The following is a 22,587-nucleotide window of genomic DNA, read 5'->3' on the forward strand; positions in this document are numbered from 1 at the left end:
AGTAGCAGTAGTAGTAGCAGTAGTAGCAGAAGTAGTAGTAATAGTAGTAATAGTAGTAGTAGTAGTAGTAGTAGTAGTAGTAGTAGTAACAGTAGTAGTAATAGGCTAGTAGTAGTAGTAGTAGCAGCAGTAGTAGTAGTAGTAATAGTAGTAATAGTAGTAGTAATAGGCTAGTAGTAGTATAGTAGTAGTAGTAGTAGTAGTAGTAGTAGTAGTAGTAGTAGTAGTAGTAGTAGTAGTAGTAGTAGTAGCAGTAGTAGTAGTAGTAGTAGTAGTAGTAGTAGTAGCAGTAGTAGTAGTAGTAGTAGTAGTAATAGTAGTAGTAATAGTAATAGTAGTAATAGTAGTAGTAATAGGCTAGCAGTAGCAGTAGCAGCAGCAGTAGTAGTAGTAGTAGTAGTAGTGTAGTTTTTCTTCTGCTGATTTAAGTATGATCTTTATGAATAATCCACAGTGTAAGGTTAATATAATCAAACCAAAAGTATCAACAATTCATCAGGATAAGTGGAATAAGATATGGAAGAAACCAAAACTTAGAAAATATGTTGAAATTAAAGATGAGTATTTTACTGAACCTTATGTAATGTTAAACTTAAAGAGAGGACGGAGGTCTCTGTGTGCCCAGTTGAGGTCTGGCACCCTGCCATTGGCTGTGGAAGTGGGTAGATTCCAGGGTAAACCTGAGGAGGAGCGGCTGTGTGTTCTCTGTGATCTAGGAGTGGTGGAGGATGAATATCATTTTGTTTTCACTGCCCCTTGTATATCGACTTGAGGAGGGTTTTATTTGAGAAAGTGTAACTGTACATTGGATTATCGACAAAACCTTACTTGGTCCCAAGAAGAGGGTCTCGTGTATTATTGGGTTAGGACATTTACAGTACATTGGAGGGGGTTGGGTTAGGACATTTACAGGGGCCAGTTTCGAATTGCAGTCTCCCGTAGGTGCTCTTTGAGAGTGGTTTTGAAAGTGGGTAGTGATTTACATTCCTTTACAGCTGTGGGTAGGGCATTCCACATTGATGTGGCATAATTGCGAAATGTGTTTAGTCCCTTGTTTGAGCCGAATCTGGGTTTAACTTAATTTGTGGAGCTCCCTCTGGTGTTGTGGTCGTGGTATTCACTGACCTTTGGGAAGTATTTTGACATGTACATGGGTACCTTAGTCGTGTAGTGTATCTTGTAGACCAGGCCCATTGCAAGTTGCTGTACTCTGTCGTCTACTCTAAGCCATCCTAGGTTGTCAAAATGGGCAGGGGTAAGGTGGGTTCTAGGAGTCAGGTCAAGCAGTAGTCTGACCAGTTTGTTTTGTGATGTTTGTAATTTCTTCAGGGTATTCTTGTTTACCAGAGAGGAGATCCGGGCAGGGAGCTGCCGCGGTATTGATGTTTTCCTTACCGCACAAATTTGCGAAATATTTCCTACCGCTGCGGTTATTACCGCACACACACACACACAAAAAAAAAGTTGAATATTGCTTGGGATTCGGCAAGCACGCATTCGTTAAAAGTGAAACACGGATTCGAAGTATCCCCTCTGTGTCGCGGGCAGGGGTGGTAGCGGCGCGCCCGCCGGTTACCCCCCGACCCTTTCTTCTTCTTATTATTATAACGTTACTACTTATGATTACAAAGGCATTCGTTTTGTGGCATTACGTTATATAGTTACACGTTCGTATTTACCGGACTATAGCAAGGCAAGCGTTACTCAATTCATATCTCAGTTCCTTTCTTTGCTCAGAGCGTGCAGAGTTGTACCCATTCTGCGGTCTGTTAATAAAGTTTTCAATCAGACAAGTGTATAGAACGAAGGGCTTTTATTATAACATTTCGTTGCAGTAAAATCATTATGCCTCGTTCCCTGAGGAGCGACGGTACGTCGGTAATCCACTCCGGTCTCCGGTGGGAGCTAACGTATATTAGCCGTGTTGTGACTGTGAGCTCTGATCAATGGCTGAGATTCAGGAAGTAAAAGCACTGCAAGACGATCCAACGTGTGACGCGTCTCTCTTCTGACCAATCAGTGGTCTGCAATGTTTCACATGACTTTTCTGGTACCCAATAGGGTCGCTTGGAACCTCGATAGAGGAGTAGGGTATATCTGCAGAGCCACAAGCCCAACGAGAGAAGGGTACTTTATTATTATAAAAAAAAAAACAGCAGTGACTCGGTATTCAGCCTACTCTTGCGGTGGGCGTGATGTAACAGCGATACCGCGGTAATGCGGTAATCGCGGCAGCTGTAGATCCGGTACAAGAATCTAGTTCGTTGGTTGACTTTTTTTTATTACATTGGATGCCATTTTGTCACAGGAAAGATTTGCCTCTAGGTAGTAGTAGTAGTTACTAGTAGTAGATAGAACGCCTGCCCTGATTCCGACGGTTAAGCTTAGGCACTCTTTCGAAGTTGGTTAAGGTTAGAGTTTGTCTTAGAGCATGGCGATAGAACACCAGGTAATTTGCAGGCTGTTAGACCCGGAAATAGGCGCAGAACTTGCTGTCCCACGATTGGCGCACATGTCACATGACCTGGCCAATCAGAGCGCGAAACGCAGTTCCGTCGTAGAAGGCATACACGCAACCCAACCCCCTCCAATGTACAGTAAATGTCCTAACCCAATAATACACGAGACCCTCTTCTTGGAACCAAGTATGGTTTCGTCGATATTCCAATGTACAGTTTTGCTTGTACAGTTGTACAGTTCCCCCCGAACCCCCCGCCTACCCAACCCCCCCCCCCCCCCCACCCCACCCACCCAACCACCTCCAATGTACAGTTTCTACGTCAAATGTATATACTCTCTTTTTTAGACTCTTTTTGTATCACAAACAGTACTGTATTTGTAAATCTGGTATGTCATAAATGTATAGATGTAGCAGTACTGTCTATCTGTATGTCATGTATGTCATATATGTTATTGTTGGACCCTGATGTAAACAAGACGAAAGTCTTTCTCTGGTCTGCATCCCCTTAACAATTGTGCGTATTGTACCCATTCTGCAATCTGTTAATAAAGTTTTCAATCAATCAATCAATCAATCAATCAATCAATGCTCTGCCAGCTAGAGCAGAGGAAGCCAACACAATGTGGGGGAGGGTCGTCAGACTCGTCACACATACTTTCCCCCTCTTTTCTTTTCTCTTTTCCTCCGTCCGCCCTTCGCTTACTCTGCTCCACCCTGCCTTCCCCTCGGTCCTGGTCTTGGTCCTGGTCTTGGTCCTGGTCCTGCTCCTGGTTCCTGGCCCTGGTTCTGCTCCTGGTTCCTGGTCCTGGCCCGGCTCCTGGTTCCTGGCCCTGCTCCTGGTTCCTGGTTCCTGGTTCTGCTCCTGGTCCCTGGTTCTGCTCCTGCTCTTGGTCCTGGCCCTGCTCCTGGTTCCTGGCCCTGCTCCTGGTTCCTGGTTCTGCTCCTGGTCCCTGGTTCTGCTCCTGCTCTTGGTCCTGGCCCTGCTCCTGGTTCCTGGTCCTGCTCCTGGTTCCTGGTTCTCCTCCTGGCCCTGCAGGAAGCTGAAGGAGGTGCGTTTGGACCGGACTCACCCCGAGGGCCTGGGTCTGAGTGTCAGAGGGGGCCTGGAGTTCTGCAGCGGCCTCTTCATCTCACAGATCATCAAGGATGGACAGGCCGGGAATGTCGGCCTTCAGGTGTGTGTGTGTGTGTGTGTGTGTGTGTGCGTGCGCGTGCGTGTGTGTCTGTTTGTGTACGTGTGTGTGTGTATGTGTGTTTGTGCATGTGTGAAAGGGAAATGTGTTCTTCACGAATGAACGTGTCACAAATTGCACAACAATGGATTTCTCATCATTTCATTCATTCAAAGTATTACAGATATTCATGCCGGTAATTGCATTGTAGAAATGTGGTGATTTCACGAATGACACTGTGTGTATGAGATCAGTCACGTCACACAATTAACCCTTTGTCGCCATTAAAGGGACAGTCTGAAGAGACAGTAATGTCCACTAGAGGGAGTAAAGTACTAAGCTTTCTAAAAGTGAGAAGGCACTTTGAATTTCTGTCAATGACTGACTGTCCACTCATTGGCCAGATGGACATTAAAGACACAATCCGTGATTCCAGTATGGTACCCTCAGCGGAAACGTTGTCAACTTTCAAGTTTCTTTATTAGTTGTCATACAGAAGTACAGAATACTTTTATACAAAATGCTTCTTACTGTTACGCTCCAGAGACTGTGCTAGACAAAATAGATAAGTATAAAATAAAATAAGTATAGCAAGTAAAAAATAGAAGTCACGTACGTAGACACAAGTGTTCAGTATGTACAATGTTCAATGCAGAGTAGAAGTAACTGAGTTACCATACAATATACTATACAATATACTAATATACAATATACTATATAGTGCAAAGCAGAAGTGGGATGAGGTACAATTTAGGTACAATTTACAGTAAGGTGTAATGAGGTATGGGTTGTAGTGCAAATTCTTTACCAATAAATATAAAGTGTGTTTAGGTGTTCTAAAGTGTGTAAAGTGGGTGCTGCAGTGAGTTGTTTGTTTAAAGTGAGTGTGTGCGTGTGGATGTGTGTGCTGTGAGTGCATTTGATGGTTGTTACATAGTGTTATTGTTCATTGAGCATCCTGATGGCCTGTCGTCCCAACTCATATAGCTTTGTTTACGTACTGTAGGAATTCATTCTTTAGGATTTAGGAATGTAGGATACAAGGACAGCAGGTGAGCTGAATGTTGGATACAAGGACATTTTTTATTTTTTTTAATAGTAATAAAACATTAGAGTAAAACCAACCTGTATTTTGTATTATTATGAGTTAATTAAGAAAAAAAACTACTTCGAAGAAAAGGATTTTACATAGAAAACTAAATTATAAAGATTAAAATTTAGTAGTGTGATGTGTGCCTGGTGCCAGTGTAAGGCAGTCATTGTGTAGTGTGATGTGTGCCTGGTGCCAGTGTATGGTAGTCATTGTGTAGTGTGATGTGTGCCTGGTGCCAGTGTATGGTAGTCATTGTGTAGTGTGATGTGTGCCTGGTGCCAGTGTAAGGTAGTCATTGTGTAGTGTGATGTGTGCCTGGTGCCAGTGTATGGTAGTCATTGTGTAGTGTGATGTGTGTCTGGTGCCAGTGTATGGTAGTCATTGTGTAGTGTGATGTGTGCCTGGTGCCAGTGTATGTCAGTCATGGTGTAGTGTGATATGTGCCTGGTGCCAGTGTATGGTAGTCATTGTGTAGTGTGATGTGTGCCTGGTGCCAGTGTATGTCAGTCATGGTGTAGTGTGATGTGTGCCTGGTGCCAGTGTATGGTAGTCATTGTGTAGTGTGATATGTGCCTGGTGCCAGTGTATGGTAGTCATTGTGTAGTGTGATGTGTGCCTGGTGCCAGTGTAAGGTAGTCATTGTGTAGTGTGATGTGTGCCTGGTGCCAGTGTATGGTAGTCATTGTGTAGTGTGATGTGTGCCTGGTGCCAGTGTATGGTAGTCATTGTGTAGTGTGATGTGTGCCTGGTGCCAGTGTAAGGTAGTCATTGTGTAGTGTGATGTGTGCCTGGTGCCAGTGTAAGGTAGTCATTGTGTAGTGTGATGTGTGCCTGGTGCCAGTGTATGGCAGCCATTGTGTAGTGTGATGTGTGCCTGGTGCCAGTGTATGTCAGTCATGGTGTAGTGTGATGTGTGCCGGGTGCCAGTGTAAGGTAGTCATTGTGTAGTGTGATGTGTGCCTGGTGCCAGTGTATGGTAGTCATTGTGTAGTGTGATGTGTGCCTGGTGCCAGTGTATGGTAGTCAGTGTGTAGTGTGATGTGTGCCTGGTGCCAGTGTATGGTAGTCATTGTGTAGTGTGATGTGTGCCTGGTGCCAGTGTATGGTAGTCAGTGTGTAGTGTGATGTGTGCCTGGTGCCAGTGTATGTCAGTCATGGTGTAGTGTGATGTGTGCCTGGTGCCAGTGTATGTCAGTCATGGTGTAGTGTGATGTGTGCCGGGTGCCAGTGTAAGGTAGTCATTGTGTAGTGTGATGTGTGCCTGGTGCCAGTGTATGTCAGTCATGGTGTAGTGTGATGTGTGCCTGGTGCCAGTGTATGGTAGTCATTGTGTAGTGTGATGTGTGCCTGGTGCCAGTGTATGGTAGTCATTGTGTAGTGTGATGTGTGCCTGGTGCCAGTGTATGGTAGTCATTGTGTAGTGTGATGTGTGCCTGGTGCCAGTGTATGGTAGTCATTGTGTAGTGTGATGTGTGCCTGGTGCCAGTGTATGGTAGTCATTACTGTATGTAGTGTGATGTGTGCCTGGTGCCAGTGTATGGTAGTCATTACTGTATGTAGTGTGATGTGTGCCTGGTGCCAGTGTATGGCAGCCATTGAGCCTGCATAGCCCAAGGTTGGGTGCTACCAGTGGTGGTGAAGGAGGCAATTTCCACCCTACATTGTGGGGAGCGCTTTGAGTGTCAAGAAAAGCGCTATATAAATGTAATGAATTATTATTATTATTAAGTATAGATCGACCACCACCACTAGTGTGGGGCGACAGTGGCTCAGGAGGTAGAGCAGTCGTCTGGGAATCCGGAGGTTCCCGTTTTGATTCCCGCTCCTCCCGGGCAGCGTGTCGAAGTGTCCTTGAGCAAGACACTTAACCCCTAATTGCTTCCGATGTGCAGGTTGGCACCTTGCATGGTTGCCTCCGCCGTCTGTGTGTGAATGTGTGAGTGAATGGGTCAAATCAATCAGATTCAGCTTGATTGACAGGGGGGTGGGTCTTAACTACAACCCTGTCTCGCTCCCTCTGTGGCACTCAGGTTGGGGATGAGATCGTGCGGATCAACGGATACTCCATCTCCTCCTGTATCCACGAGGAGGTCATCAACCTCATCAAGACCAAGAAGACGGTGTCGCTCAAAGTCAGGCGTACGTCAATCACTAGATCACTAGACCACTAGGTCACTAGTTCACTAGATCACTAGATCACTAGATCACTAGATCACTAGATCACTAGATCACTCACCAGTCACATGAGTCATAAATACCACTGGGTGACACTTCACTGAACACATAGAATAGAAATACTTTAATCATCCCGAGGGAAATTTGACACTATACAAATCGCTCACATTAAACATTTAGACATTTAGACGGAACAAAGTCACGAATAAGAATAACAAAACACATTGCCTAAGAATAAGAATAGAATCAAATATACATGTATGTAAATATATGTAAAAATATACAGAAGTCTACAGTAAGTGTAATATTGAACAGTGTTGTTTTAAAAGTAAAAGTCCAGGAAGATGGTAACTGTCACCCTGTGCTCAGTGATGCAGTGAGGCTCAGTGATGCGTTGTGAAGTCTGATGGCTGTCGGAATGAAGGACTTCTACATTCTATGTATAAAGAATAATAGCCATATTCATAATCTCCCATAATAACGCATTATAAGATATTAGCTCACACAAGAGCTCCCGATACACTAGGATATAGTATATTGTTATATACATATATATGTGACTATATTATAATAACCAGACTGAAGGGGTACGTTCATCAATAACATGTCATAAGCCATGAGTTTATAATGACTCATTCAGTTTACTGATTATTACACATTGTAATCCACTGTAGTTGCCTTGAGTAAAGGGTTAACCGTTATTGATATTCATTTGATATTTCTTAGGGATGTCCGATAAAATCGGCCTACCGATATTGGCATTCAAATGTAATATCGGAAATGATCGGTATCGGTTTAAAAAAAATAAGAAAATAAGAATTATAATAATTTTTTTTAATTGATTTAACCTTTATTTACCCAGGCAAGCAAGTAAGAACAAACTCTTATTTTATTTATTGTCAAAAGTATGCATAATGTTGTGTTAATTCCACAACAAGAGATATGTAATGTTAATTACCTGAAATGATTCTGTTTTTTTGGGGGGGGAAACCCTGCATATATCGGTATCGGAAAGAGTTGGACAATATCGGTATATATCAGTAAAAAAGCCAATATCGAACAGATTCCCTAATATTTCTGTCTCTCTCTCTCTAGATGTAGGCATGATACCAGTGAAGAGGTAAGTGAACTCATCAGTTACTGGGGCGACAGTGGCTCGGGAGGTAGAGCAGTCGTCTGGTAATCGGAAGGTTCCCAGTTCGTTTCCCGCTCCTCCCGGGCAGCGCGTCGAAGTGTCCTTGAGCGAGACACTTAACGCCTAACCTCTCCCGATGAGCAAGTTGGCACCTTGCGTGGTCGCCTCCGCCGTCGGTGTGTGAGTGTGTGAGTGAACGGGTGAATGTGAGGAACAACATTGTAAAGGGCTTTGGATAAAAGAGATATGTAAATGCCCCATTTACATTCATTAGCTTTAATGTCCTTCTATTTTCTGTTTATTTTCTGGCTTAAACATCTAGCCCAGGGGACTACAACTGAAAACTAGCAACCCTGCTAATGTTGGCATATTTACAGTTTTTAATTTGTATTCATTTATAAATGTATAACTGTTGATTGATATGCACTGCCCCTGATCAAATAAACTGAGTAAACTAAAACTAAAACTGTAGTGGTTCCTTTTACCGTATAGAATATCATTCTTATTTCAATTATTTCATTGTTATGAGTTAAGGGGACAAAATACTTCCCAAAGGTCAGTGAATACCACGATCACAACACCAGAGGGAGCTCCACAAATCATGGTAAACCCAGATTCGGCTCAAACAAGGGACTAAACACGTTTAGCAATTATGCCACATCAATGTGGAACGCCCTACCCAAAGCTGTAAAGGAATGTGAATCACTACCCACTTTCAAAACCACCTCCAATGTACAGTTTCTACGTCAAATGTATATACTCTCTTTTCTGGACTCTTTTTGTATCACAAACAGTACTGTATTTGCAAATCTGGTATGTCATAAATGTATAGATGTAGCAGTACTGTCTATCTGTATGTCGTGTATGTCATATATGTTATGATGAATTGAAAATGGGGGACCCTGATGTAAACAAGACGAAAGTCTTTCTCTGCTCTGCATCCCCTTAACAATTGTATGTATTGAGCTGTACTGTACTGTACCCATTCTGCAATCTGTTAATACAGTTTTCAATCAATCAATCAATCAGAGGATATGACTGTTCTTCTCATTCTTTCTCTCCCAACAGCTCATCAGAAGAACCTCTGAAGTGGCAGTTTGTCGACCAGTTTGTGTCTGAGTCTGGGGTGAGAGGCTGAGGCTGAAATAAACATAGCTTCTGTGTTTTAGACTTTTATTTTTAAACCCCCCGACTGGAAGTATTATTGTTGTTATCGCTAGCGGAACAACTTGTGTCGTCCGGACCGGTTCTGTGCTTTTGAGCTAACGCTAGTTAAGCTAGATAATATTTGTCTTCTTTTGACATGTTGAAAATGTCTAGAATACAAATGTCGAGATTGTTGGTGAACAAGCGACTAACTGCAGCTATGTTGTATGATGTTTCTTTTTTGTTGACTGAGGTTCTGTTTGTGTCTGAGTCTGGGCTGAGAGGCTGGGGTTCTGTTTGTGTCTGAGTCTGGGCTGAGAGGCTGAGGTTCTGTTTGTGTCTGAGTCTGGGCTGAGAGACTGAGGTTCTGTTTGTGTCTGAGTCTGGGCTGAGAGGCTGAGGGTTCTGTTTGTGTCTGAGTCTGGGCTGAGAGGCTGAGGTTCTGTTTGTGTCTGAGTCTGGGCTGAGAGGCTGAGGTTCTGTTTGTGTCTGAGTCTGGGCTGAGAGGCTGAGGGTTCTGTTTGTGTCTGAGTCTGGGCTGAGAGGCTGAGGTTCTGTTTGTGTCTGAGTCTGGGCTGAGAGGCTGAGGTTCTGTTTGTGTCTGAGTCTGGGCTGAGAGGCTGGGGTTCTGTTTGTGTCTGAGTCTGGGCTGAGAGGCTGGAGGTTCTGTTTGTGTCTGAGTCTGGGCTGAGAGGCTGAGGTTCTGTTTGTGTCTGAGTCTGGGCTGAGAGGCTGGAGGTTCTGTTTGTGTCTGAGTCTGGGCTGAGAGGCTGGAGGTTCTGTTTGTGTCTGAGTCTGGGCTGAGAGGCTGGAGGTTCTGTTTGTGTCTGAGTCTGGGGTGAGAGGCTGAGGTTCTGTTTGTGTCTGAGTCTGGGCTGAGAGGCTGGAGGTTCTGTTTGTGTCTGAGTCTGGGCTGAGAGGCTGAAGGTTCTGTTTGTGTCTGAGTCTGGGCTGAGGTTCTGTTTGTGTCTGAGTCTGGGCTGAGAGGCTGAAGGTTCTGTTTGTGTCTGAGTCTGGGCTGAGAGGCTGAAGGTTCTGTTTGTGTCTGAGTCTGGGCTGAGAGGCTGGAGGTTCTGTTTGTGTCTGAGTCTGGGCTGAGAGGCTGAGGTTCTGTTTGTGTCTGAGTCTGGGCTGAGAGGCTGAAGGTTCTGTTTGTGTCTGAGTCTGGGGTGAGAGGCTGAAGGTTCTGTTTGTGTCTGAGTCTGGGCTGAGAGGCTGAAGGTTCTGTTTGTGTCTGAGTCTGGGGTGAGAGGCTGAGGTTCTGTTTGTGTCTGAGTCTGGGCTGAGAGGCTGGTTCTCCAGCTGGTGGACCAGAGGCTGGGATTTGTCTTGTGTTGCATCACGTATTATCTGTAATGCAAAAGTACATCATCTGAATTACTCCATCTCTCTCTCTCTCTCTCTCTCTCTCTCTCTCTCTCTCTCTCTCTCTCTCTCTCTCTCTCTCTCTCTCTCTCTCTCTCTCTCTCTCTCTCTCTCTCTCTATCTCTATCTCCCTCCCCCATCCCTTCTCTCTCTCCCTCTTCCTATCTCTCTGTCTTCTCTCTCTCTCTCTCCCTCTCTCTCTCTGCCTCTCTCTCTCTCTCTCTCTCTCTCTCTCTCCTCCTCTCTCTCCCCCCCTCTCTCTCTCTCCCTCTCTATCTCTGCCTCCCTCTCTCTCTGCCTCCCTCTCTCTCTCCCCCCCCTCTCTCTGCCTCCCTCTCTCTCTGCTTCCCTCTCCCCCTCCCCCCCCCCCCTCCCCCCCCTCCCCCAGGACAAGAAGAGCAGTATAGCTGGCCTGGCCTCCCTGGGTGGGGGTGGCAGGGAGCTCCAGGAGAAGAAGGTGTTCCTCAGCCTGGGCGGCACCAAGGGGATGGGCATCAGCATCTCCAGCGGGCCCACGCAGAAGCCCGGCATCTACATCAGCAACGTGAAGCCCGGCTCGCTCTCCGCAGAGGTCGGGCTGCAGGTGAGGAGGAAGGTCCTTGAGGCGGTGAAAACAAAGCGACGCTCGCAACTCACTTCTGATGCTCCAAGGTGTTTTAATTGTGTTTTAAAAAATAGCAGACACGACGTTTCGACCCTTCCGGTCTTTTTCAAATATGAAGACAACAGAAAATTGCATCTTTTTTTATACAGGAAATTAAATGAATAAATTAGCTATCAGCCCCACCTGGTGATCAGGGGCGGTACCAAGACTTGCATGATTTTCTTATACATTTTAGACATGATTTAGTAACAATTTATCTTTTACATTTGAAATCTTTTAGATTTTCTTTTTTAGAGAACTATATATTGAACACAGTAGCCTATTAGACATGATTTATTGCATCTATAGATAGGCAGTAGTGTGTAAAGTACTTTCTTTAGACCCGGTCCTGGTCCTATAGCCACTGAAAACTAAAACAAAAAGGACAAAACAAAGTAACCCAGAATGAAGACTCTAACCGTGAGGCGGTAACATTAGCTGATTACAGTCAGACAGTGGCTCGGGAGGTAGCGCAGTGGGCAGCGTGACGAAGTGTCCTTGAGCGAGACACTGACTCAACCCCCCGAATTGCTCCCGATGAGCAGGTTGGCACCGTGCGTGGTCTGGTGGTCGCCTCCGCAAGTCGGTGTGTGAATGTGTGAGTGGATGGGTAAAATGTGAGGAACAAATTGTAAAGCGCTTTGGATGAGAGAGATTATATAAATGCTGCCATTTATCATTTACAGTCATTCTGTGTCAAATCCATTATGGATAAATCAACAGCACCAGCATCAACAAGCATGGGGTCGAGGTTTGATTGATTGATTGAAAATTTTATTAACAGATTGCAGAATGGGTACAGTACAGTACGGCTCAATACATACAATTGTTAAGGGGATGCAGACCAGAGAAAGACTTTCGTCTTGTTTACATCAGGGTCCCCCCATTTTCAATTAATCGTAACATATATGACATATACATGACATACAGATAGACAGGAACTGCTACATCTATACATTTATGACATATCAGATTTGCAATTACAGTACTGTTTGTGATACAAAAAGAGTCCAGAAAAAAAAAGTATATACATTTGACGTAGAAACTGTACATTGGATTGGTAGGTGGGGGTGGGGGGGGACTGTACATTGGAGGTGGTTGGGTGGGTGGGGGGGGGGGTTGGGTAGGAGTGGGGGGGGGGGGGTTGGGTAGGAGGGGTGGGTGGGCGACACTGTACAACTGTACAAACAAAACTGTACATTGGATTATTGACAAGACCATACTTGGTAATTTACTGTACATTGGAGGGGGTTGTGTTCGGACATTTACAGGGGCCAGTTTCGAGTTGCAGTCTCCCTTAGGTGTTTTTTGAGAGTGTTTTTGAAAGTGGGTAGTGATTCACATTCCTTTACAGCTTTGGGTAGGGCGTTCCACATTGATGTGGCATAATTGCGAAACGTGTTTAGTCCCTTGTTTGAGCCGAATCTGGGTTTAACATGATTTGTGGAGCTCCCTCTGGTGTTGTGATCGTGGTATTCACTGACCTTTGGGAAGTATTTTGACATGTACATGGGTACCTTGGTCGTGTAGTGTATCTTGTAGACCAGGCCCATTGCAAGTTGCTGTACTCTGTCGTCTACTCTAAGCCATCCTAGGTTGTCAAAGTGTGCAGGGGTGAGGTGGGTTCTAGGAGTAAGGTCAAGCAGTAGTCTGACCAGTTTTGTTTTGAGATGTTTGTAATTTTGTTTTTAGCGCCTTTGAGGTGCTTTGGTACCATGAGGTGCAAGCATAGTCGTAGTACCCTTGAATGAGTGCTCCTGCTAGAGTCTTCAGGGTATTCTTGTTTACCAGAGAGGAGATCCGGTACAAGAATCTAGTTCGTTGGTTGACTTTTTTTTATTACATTGGGATGCCATTTTGTCACAGGAAAGATTTGCCTCTAGGATGGAACCCAGGTAGGTAATATCTTCTTTCCTTGTGACAATATTGTCACCCACTGTAACTGAGAAGCCGTCGGTCTTGCTGAGTTTGTTATTTGAACCGAAGAGAATGGACTCTGTTTTGCCATGTGTAATGATAGTTTGTTATCAGCAAGCCATATGCAGATTTTGCCTAGTTCTGAGCTGAGGGTTTTTTCAACCTGTAACTTGTTCTTGTCAGAGACCAGCAGGGCTGAGTCGTCCGCAAACAGGAACAAGTTGCAGTCACAAGCTGACGACATGTCATTTGCATAAATTAGAAACAGTAGCGGACCTAGTATGCTTCCTTGTGGAACACCACAGCTTACTGTGAGGGGGGGGGATAGGGTACCGTTTACCTCCACCATCTGCTCTCTCCCCTCCAGGTAGGATTGCATCCAGCTCACTGATAGACTATCAAAACCAATTGCTTTAGCTTGTCAATCAGAATGGTGTGATTGACAGTGTCGAAGGCCTTTTGTAGGTCCAGCATGACCATGCCGCAGTATTTGCCCGCGTCCACCTCTTGTTTGATGTGGTCGTTTAAATAGAGAAGGCATGTGTCAGTGGAGTGGATGTTCTGAAGCCAGATTGGAATTCGTAGATTAGGTTTTTTTCCGCAAGGTATTTTTCGACCTGTAGAAGCTCATTACCCATATTCATTATTATTTTATATATATATATATATGTATCAGTATACCACCATGCAGTTTGTATGTAAGTTTGTAAGTATTTTGCATTTTTTTCTTTTAGATCGGTGATCAGATAGTGGAGGTGAATGGAGTGGATTATACCAACCTGGACCACCAGGAGGTGACAGAGCTTCATACACAGAACACACAGCATGCTGTCCTGCTCTAGTTTCCTGCTGCCTCTGTCTCTTGAAGCAACCCTCTTCACTTAACTGATTTAGTCCTTTTCTTTTGTGAAAATTAAATCATCTTCTTACTATAGCAGACACAGTGCTGTAGGTTTCACACCAATATGAATAATAATATTTATGCTAATAATAAATCTGTCCCACTGGAGACAGAAAAAAAACGCCTAACCTTAGTCTATTATACTATTATGCACTTTGCTACTTTGCCATCTTGCCTATACTACTACCTACTATACTAATATGTCTATACTACTACCTACTGTACCTATATTACTATCTACTATGCTAATGTATCTATACTACCTGTACCTGTTCAACCTTGCATACCCTCACTTCCTGACCCTCCAACCCCTGCATCACTTACATTTAGGGTGACCAGGTGTCCCGCTTTTGGTTGTACTGTCCCAACCATTGACCGAATGTCCCGCATCCTACATATTGAGAGGATGTCCCTCTTTTTGAAGCAAAAAAAAAACATTGGTCTAAAAGCCCCTCCTACGTAAACGTAGCAACCCGCCTCTTGTCCACACACATTGCTCTGCTCGTGGCGCTACCTCATATCGCAGATCTGATTGGTTAGGTAGTAATTTAGCGCTCAGCTCGTGAGAGTCGTGACGCTACCTCATATCGCAGATCTGATTGGTTATAGTAATTTAGCGCGCTGTCAAAATGTAGCACACCTATATATTAATATTATTAATATAGTATTAGTATCCCCACCATGTTGTCATTGTGAAAGTCCATGTACTGTGTTTGTCCATGTACTGTGTTTGTCCATGTACTGTGTGTGTCCATGTACGTACTGTGTTTGTCCCTGTCTGTAAAGTGCTTTGAGATACCGTATGTAAGGCGCTATATAAAATAAATGTATTAATATTATTACTACTTCTCCACAGTAGTCTTTTTTGTTTTTTTTTGTGAAGGAGATTTTCAGTTTTGCAAGGATTTTTGGAGAAAGCATGGCACTTGAGACAAAACACACTATATCCCATATAATTGTATATGAATTCCTCTTGTTTCTTTGTTTACATACATTGTTTACAGCTTGTTATATTACGTTTTATTTTGTTTTCCTTTTTTTTGTGGCCATCTTGGTCTATATAACTTATTGTCAATGTCAAGTATACTATTATATACGTATTGTTTATGTGTCTTGTAAGCCCATATATGGGCTGGGCATACACCTGTATGTAAGATAAAAAAAAATAAAAAAAACATCAATCAATCACTACTTACTATACACTCAGACTGTAGCACACAAGTTCAACACTGTTTGACCAACAATCTCACTGACCCTCAGCGACCAGAGTTAGTTGTACCTTTCCTTCCTGCTGACCTTTTGTTCACAACTCGTAAGTGGCTTTGGATGAAAGCGTTCAGCTGAATGACTAAATGTAAACGTCTGTCAATGTGCTTCCAGGCCGTGAGGATCTTGAAGAGCAGCAGGAGTCTGACCATCACTGTTCTGACCGGAGCTGGTAAGTAACTCTCATCTATGTGCTGTATTCTTATTCTATCTATTCTATCTATTTCTATCTATTTCTATCTATTTCTATCTATTTCTATGTATTTCCATCTATTTATTAAGGCTGTCAAAGTTAACGTGGTATTAACTCGTTATCGCACAATTCTTTTAACGCCACTATTTATTTATCGCAAGATTAATAACGTTTAAATTTTTTTAAATATTTTCTTATTATTATTATTTTCTTTTTTTACTAGACTTCAAGCAGGTGTATTATTGATACTCTCATTGATACTATGTTTGTTTCTGACAAAAAAAAAGTATCCACGTTTTCCTCCTTATTTTTGTCTATTTTTCTCCCATCCTAATTTCGCCTCGCCAATTCTCCCTTCAATTCTCCCCTCCCCTGTCTCGAACGTTGCCAGACCATGCCTCCCACTGGTCGGCTGCAGTGAGGACCAAGCCTTGCATCACGTGTCCCCTCCGTACACGAGGAGGCAGCTGTCCCATCTTTTCAACCTGAACAGCGCGACCTCTCAGTGGCGACGAGTAACGCGTGGGAGGCTCACGCTGCCCCCGTTACTTCCTGATTCTGCTGTACAGGCGCACCAACCGACCTGTAGGAGTCGCTGTCCACAACGTCCAATCCCAACCCACCGGCTTTCCCACCCTAATACTGCCAATTGTGTTAGTATGAACGACCAGCCAAGCGGTAACAACGCCGAGAGCTGGCTCGACCCAGCATCTCCTGCATTAGTGGCGAGCGTCTTGCCAACTTAGCCGCCCCTCTGACAATTTTTTTTTATTTCTTTCTCATGTTGATAAGTGTATTAAAACTAGAAAAGATCTGTTTAAAAGAAATTGAAAACCGATACCGATCATTTCCGATATTACATTTTAATGCCAATATCGGCCGATAATATCTACTGTTAACAAGCAGATGCAGAATAAACGCAGGACAGCGGCCTCACTCACAGAGTTACCTTCCACGTTGCAAACGGGGGGGGGGGGACTCAACTCGCGAGGACTTGAGAACACGACTTCTCTGTCGCATCATTTGAACGTCGTTGCTCCGCAGTGCAGACCACTGTGTCTTCATAGGCTCCTTCTGCTCATCAGTTAAAATCTAGTCATCTGCCAGGTGGCACCGAGCCTGTGTTACTGAGACAAGCTGTTTTCTTTTATTTACCGTTTCCCCGGGTGCGTGTGTGTGTCTGTGTGTGTGTGTGTTTGTGTGTGTCTGTGTGTGTGTGTGTGTTATGTCCAGGATTTTGGCCTGTGGTACAGCTGATTGCTGCTAATTGCTGATTAGTGCTAATTGGACACCTGCCTGGCAGTGCTCAAAAGGCCTTCCACACACACACACATGCAGGGTCACGGTTGCTAGAAGAGATGATTGAAACAGTGTCTCTCCCTTTCTACCATTTTGATCTTTAGTTTGTGCTAGTAATCATAGTTAGAATAGTCTTTGGTTTAAACACAGGCCATTGGTGTCTGTTTGCCACTTATGTTGCGTCCTTTGAGCCAGGGTCGTAACAGTGTGTGTCTCTGTGTGTGTGTGTGTGTGTGTGTGTGTGTGTGTGTGTGTGTGTGTGTGTGTGTGTGTGTGGTGTGTGTGTGTGTGTGTGTGGTGTGTGGGTGTGTGTGTGTGTGTCTCTGCACATCATTGTGCACAATAACAAAACAATTGAAAATAAAGGGGAACCAAACTGGGTCACGGCACCATTGTAACCACCTGGATTCAAACCCGTGTCCTCAAACATTGGAATCCAACCATCTACGGATCAGCAAAAGGGGAATCTGGCCACGGGGGATATTAGGCTCATTAGGCCTTAGGTTAGAGCTACTCTGTTACACTGACACCTCTCTCCCTGTCTCCTCTCTCTCTATCTCTCTCTCTCTCTCTCCCTCTCTCCTCTCCTCCTGTCTCCCCTCTCTCTCCCCTCTCTCCCCCCCCTCTCTCCCTGTCTCCCCCCTCTCTCACTCTCTCTCCCTCTCCCTCTCTCCCCCCTCTCTCCCCCCACTCTCCCTCTCTCTCCCCTCTCCCCCCCCTCTCTCTCCCCTCTCCCCCCCTCTCTCCCTGTCTCCCCCCTCTCTCCCCTCTCTCTCCCCTCCCCCCTCTCTCCCCCCTCTCACCCCATCTCGCCCCCCTCCCCCCTCTCTCCCCTCTCTCCCCCCCCTCTCCCTGTCTCCCCCCTCTCTCCCCTCTCTCCCTCCCCCCCCTCTCTCCCCCCCTCTCCCCCCCCTCTCTCCCTGTCTCCCCCTCTCCCCTCTCTCCCTCCCCCCCTCTCTCCCCTCTCTCCCTCCCCCCTCTCTCCCCTCTCCCCCCTCTCCCCCCCACTCTCCCTCTCTCCCCCTCTCTCCTCTCTCTCCCCCTCTCCCCCCTCTCTCCCTGTCTCCCCTCTCTCCCCCCTCTCTCCTCGTCTCCCCTCCTCTCTCCCCTGTCTCCCCCCCCCCCCTCTCCCCCCTCTCTCCCTGTCTCTCCCCTCTCTCCCTCCCCCCCCTCTCTCCCCTCTCTCCCCCCCCTCTCCCCCCCTCTCTCCCTGTCTCCCCTCTCTCTCCCCCCTCTCCCCCCTCTCTCCCTGTCTCCCCTCTCTCTCCCCCTCTCCCCCCTCTCTCCCTGTCTCCCCTCTCTTTCCCCCCTCTCCCCCCTCTCTCCCCTCTCTCCCCCCTCTCTCCCCTCTCTCTCCCCCCTCTCCCCCCTCCTCTCCCTGTCTCCCCCCTCTCTCCCCCCTCTCTCCTCGTCTCCCCTCTCTCTCCCCTCTCTCCCCCCTCCCCCCCTCTCTCCCCCCCTCTCTCCCTGTCTCTCCCCCCTCTCCCCCCCCCCTCTCTCCCCTCTCTCCCCCCCTCTCCCCCTCTCTCCCTGTCTCCCCTCTCTCTCCCCCCTCTCCCCCCTCTCTCCCGGTCTCCCCTCTCTCCCCCCCTCTCCCCCCTCTCTCCTCGTCTCCCCTCTCTCTCCCTCTCTCCCCCCCCTCTCTCTCCTGTCTCCCCCTCTCTCCCCTCTCTCCCTCCCCCCTCTCTCCTCGTCTCCCCTCTCTCTCCCCTCTCTCCCCCCCCCCCTCTCTCCCTGTCTCCCCCCTCTCTCCCCCCCTCTCTCCCCTCTCCCCCCCCCTCTCTCCCCTCCCTCCCCCCTCTCCCCCTCTCTCCCCCTCTCTCCCCCCTCTCCCCCCTCTCTCTGTCTCTCAGGGCGCTGAGCTGTTCATGACGGACGAGGAGCGCCTGGCTGTGGAGGCTCGCAGGGAGCTGGACAGACAGCAGCTGATGCAGCAGAAGCGCGTGGCGCTGGAGACCAACAAGATCGTCAAGGAGCAGCAGGAGAAGGAGAGACAGTGAGTGGAGAACTTTACCTGGTGTCTCCTGTAGGGTTGGGTACCTTTCACATTTTAATCCATACCGGTACCCAACGCCAACGGTACCTTTTTTCTGTACTTTAGTCTCTAAAAATGTAATCTACCTACCTCAGTTGTAAAAAATTAAAAAAATTCAAACTTCAAATAATTTATTATCATATATAATATATAATATTGCAGCGAGCGTTGTCTGCATCTAGCTTTGTAAACTGTAACACTTGCAACCGTTTTCGGCTTGCCATTGCCCCGACTGCTTTGTTGTTTGAATCAATCCTAGGTAAGCGTGTATTGTCCGTGTGAACGTTGACGTGAACGTGCGGCACACTTCATAGGTTTCGTTCTCGCGGTAAACGAAACATTGACGTAAAAAAAATAATAATATTAAAAAAGTAAGTACAAAAAATTTTTTAATTTTTTTTTACAGTACCGAAATGTGGCACCGGCGGAATCTCACGTGAATCGGTACCCGGTAAGTTACCGACGTGATTCGGTCGGAACCCTTAAAAAGTACCTGATTCGGTACCCATCCCTAGTCTCCTGTCCAGAACCCTGCTTTACCTAACTTGGTGTCTCCTGTCCAGAACGGCCCGGGTGTACATAGGGCTTTAATTCAATATATATATTGAATTAAAGCCCTATCTGTTGCCTGTCGAATGAGGCGTGCGCCGAAGTACACGGCATACTATAAATTTTTTTCAAAAACCACTCCAGACTCCCGAGCCTCTACCTCCCGTCAATCATTTGGCGATCTCGGACGAGTGGTGGCTTTCCAATGATACCCCACGCGGGAATGAGCGAATCAGGGATCTAGGTGAAAAGTCACAAGCGCAAACAGGAAGATAAATCTCCGCACGAATGCATTGGAGTGAATGAGGAAATGGTTTTCTGCAGACCTTTTCCTTTTCTTCTCTTTTTACCAAAATAGCTCCTAATCACTCATTTCTGAACGGGTTTTTATGGAATTTGGACATGTACTATACAAGACTTCAGGCTATGGACCCAGGGTGTTCCAGCCATACCAATTTCTTTTATATACTACTCCTGGATATTGCAACTACTACAGAAAAAACGTGAGTAACAAGTTTTTTCTAAAACTCAAGTTCAGACCTATTTTACTCTATTTCATTAGCACTAAAAGTGAATTATCTTTATTCTACCAGAACCTTCAGAATGTCATCTTTCAAAAAGAGACCAGGCTCATGCATGTGCTATAAGGATAAAGTATAGTATTTTGGTTTGCAAAAAAAGTATGCAGTCCTCAAGTTCAAGTTCAATAAAAGAAATTGCCACTTTTGGGGGCGGCGTGTTAAGAGGTTAGGAGACAGGAGACAGGAGAGATGAGGAGACAGGAGAGATGAGAGTTGATCTGACGCTAACAAACACATCAGTTCTCTGAGCTCTCAGTGAAGGAAGGAGAGGAGAGGTGGTCATTGGACTGAAACCACAGCAGTCAAGGTCTAACACCTAACTTTTATTTATTTAAACACTGCAGATGTGAAAGGTCAAGGACCAGCTGTTCTAGTGACCAGCTGGAAGACACCATCATCATATCTGTCATTATTCCTGTAACTTATTTCATCCAAATGATGTTGCAGTTTGTTTTCATTGATCTCCTGGATTGGATCTTGGTTCATATTCACAGATGAAAAACTGTACCAATGTGTGTGTTTCCTTGTGTCTTCAAGTAGTGTGTATTTCACAGTGTTTGTGTGTGTTTCCTTGTGTCTTCAAGTAGTGTGTATTTCACAGTGTGTGTTTGCTTGTGTCTTCAAGTAGTGTGTATTTCACAGTGTGTTTGCTTGTGTCTTCAAGTAGTGTGTATTTCGACAGTGTGTGTGTTTGTGTCTTCAAGTAGGTGTGTATTTCACAGTGTGTGTGTTTGTGTCTTCAAGTAGTGTGTATTTCACAGTGTGTGTGTTTGTGTCTTCAAGTAGTGTGTATTTCACAGTGTGTGTGTTTGTGTCTTCAAGTAGTGTGTATTTCCCAGTGTGTGTGTTTGTGTCTTCAAGTAGTGTGTATTTCACAGTTGTGTGTGTGTTTGTGTCTTCAAGTAGTGTGTATTTCACAGTGTGTGTTTGTGTCTTCAAGTAGTGTGTATTTCACAGTTGTGTTTGCTTGTGTCTTCAAGTAGTGTGTATTTCACAGTGTGTGTGTTTGTGTCTTCAAGGTAGTGTGTATTTCACAGTGTGTGTGTTTGTGTTCTTCAAGTAGTGTGTATTTCACAGTGTGTGTGTTTGTGTCTTCAAGTAGTGTGTATTTCACAGTGTGTGTGTTTGTGTCTTCAAGTAGTGTGTATTTCACAGTGTGTGTGTTTGTGTCTTCAAGTAGTGTGTATTTCACAGTGTGTGTGTTTGTGTCCTTCAAGTAGTGTGTATTTCACAGTGTGTGTGTTTGTGTCTTCAAGTAGTGTGTATTTCACAGTGTGTGTGTTTGTGTCTTCAAGTAGTGTGTATTTCACAGTGTTGTGTGGTGTCTTCAAGTAGTGTGTATTTCACAGTGTGTGTGTGTGTGTGTGTGTAGTGTGTGTTGTGTCTTCAAGTAGTGTGTATTTCACAGTGTGTGTGTTTGTGTCTTCAAGTAGTGTGTATTTCACAGTGTGTGTGTGTGTTGTGTGTGTCGTGTGTGTGTCTTCAAGTAGTGTGTATTTCACAGTGTGTGTGTGTTTGTGTCTTCAAGTAGTGTGTATTTCACAGTGTGTGTGTTTGTGTCTTCAAGTAGTGTGTATTTCACAGTGTGTGTGTTTGTGTCTTCAAGTAGTGTGTATTTCCCAGGTGTGTGTTTGTGTCTTCAAGTAGTGTGTATTTCACAGTGTGTGTGTGTTGTTGGTCTTCAAGTAGTGTGTATTTCACAGTGTGGTGTTTGTGTCTTCAAGTAGTGTGTATTTCACAGTGTGTTGCTTGTGTCTTCAAGTAGTGTGTATTTCACAGTGTGTGTGTTTGTGTCTTCAAGTAGTGTGTATTTCACAGTGTGTGTGTTGGTCTTCAAGTAGTGTGTATTTCACAGTGTGTGTTTGTGTCTTCAAGTAGTTTGTATTTCACAGTGTTTTTTGCTGTTTGTGTCTTCAAGTAGTGGTGTATTTCACAGTGTGTGTGTGTGTTTGTGTCTTCAAGTAGTTGTGTATTTCACAGTGTGTGTGTTTGTTGTCTTCAAGTAGTGTGTATTTCACAGTGTGTGTGTTTGTGTCTCAGTTTCACAGTGTGTGGTGTGTGTGTGTGTGTGCTGTGTGTGTGTGTGTGTCCTCAACAGGAGGAAGATGGAGATTTCTCAGAAGCAGGCTGAGGAAGACGAGCGCTACAGGAAAGGAGATGGATAAGTGTGTTTTCTTTTGTTATCTTCATCGCTTACTTAGCAAAAATCCTACAAACATATATACTATAGAATAGCTTTCATATGAAGTCAAATGGATGACTACCTCTCTCTCTCTACCCCTCTCTCTCTTTCTCTGTCTCTCTCTCTCTCTCTCTCTGCCTCTGTCTGTCTCTCTCTGCCTCCTCTCTTCTCTCTCTGTCTCTCTCCTCTCTCTCTCTCTTCTCTCTCTCTCTCTCTCTCTCTCTCATCTCTCTCTCTCTCTCTGCTCTCTGTCTCTCTTCTCTGTCCTCTCTCTCTCTCTCTCTCTCTCTCTCTCTCTCTCTCTCTCCTCTCTCTCTCTCTCTCTCTCTCTCTCATCTGATCTCTATCTCGCTCCTCTCTGCCTCTCATCTGTCTTTCTCTCTATCTCGCTCTCTCTCTGTCTCGCTCCTCTGTCTCTCTGTCTCTCTCTCTCTCTCCTCTCCTCCTCTCTCTCTCTCTCTCTCATCTCTCTCT

At 45.3% G+C, this 22,587-nt stretch overlaps 1 protein-coding gene across 1 annotated transcript in view; it reads left to right on the forward strand.

Annotated features, from left to right (window-relative positions):
- The window catches only part of ush1c (Usher syndrome 1C), a gene marked incomplete at both ends in the record, with an annotated part of 32,893 nt that extends 10,797 nt beyond the window's left edge, over positions 1-22,096 (forward strand). Inside the window, 9 exons of the mRNA XM_084338842.1 lie at positions 3,498-3,636; positions 6,757-6,865; positions 7,997-8,021; positions 9,105-9,162; positions 10,936-11,130; positions 13,842-13,901; positions 15,389-15,445; positions 18,620-18,762; positions 22,030-22,096. Coding sequence (XP_084194968.1) covers positions 3,498-3,636; positions 6,757-6,865; positions 7,997-8,021; positions 9,105-9,162; positions 10,936-11,130; positions 13,842-13,901; positions 15,389-15,445; positions 18,620-18,762; positions 22,030-22,096 — 853 coding nt within the window. The remainder of the gene's footprint in view (positions 1-3,497; positions 3,637-6,756; positions 6,866-7,996; positions 8,022-9,104; positions 9,163-10,935; positions 11,131-13,841; positions 13,902-15,388; positions 15,446-18,619; positions 18,763-22,029) is intronic.
- Between the last annotated feature and the right edge of the window lie 491 nt (positions 22,097-22,587).

Source organism: Notolepis coatsorum, assembly GCF_963971535.1.
Source record: "Notolepis coatsorum genome assembly, contig: SCAFFOLD_1837, whole genome shotgun sequence".
Classification (NCBI taxonomy): domain Eukaryota; kingdom Metazoa; phylum Chordata; class Actinopteri; order Aulopiformes; family Paralepididae; genus Notolepis; species Notolepis coatsorum.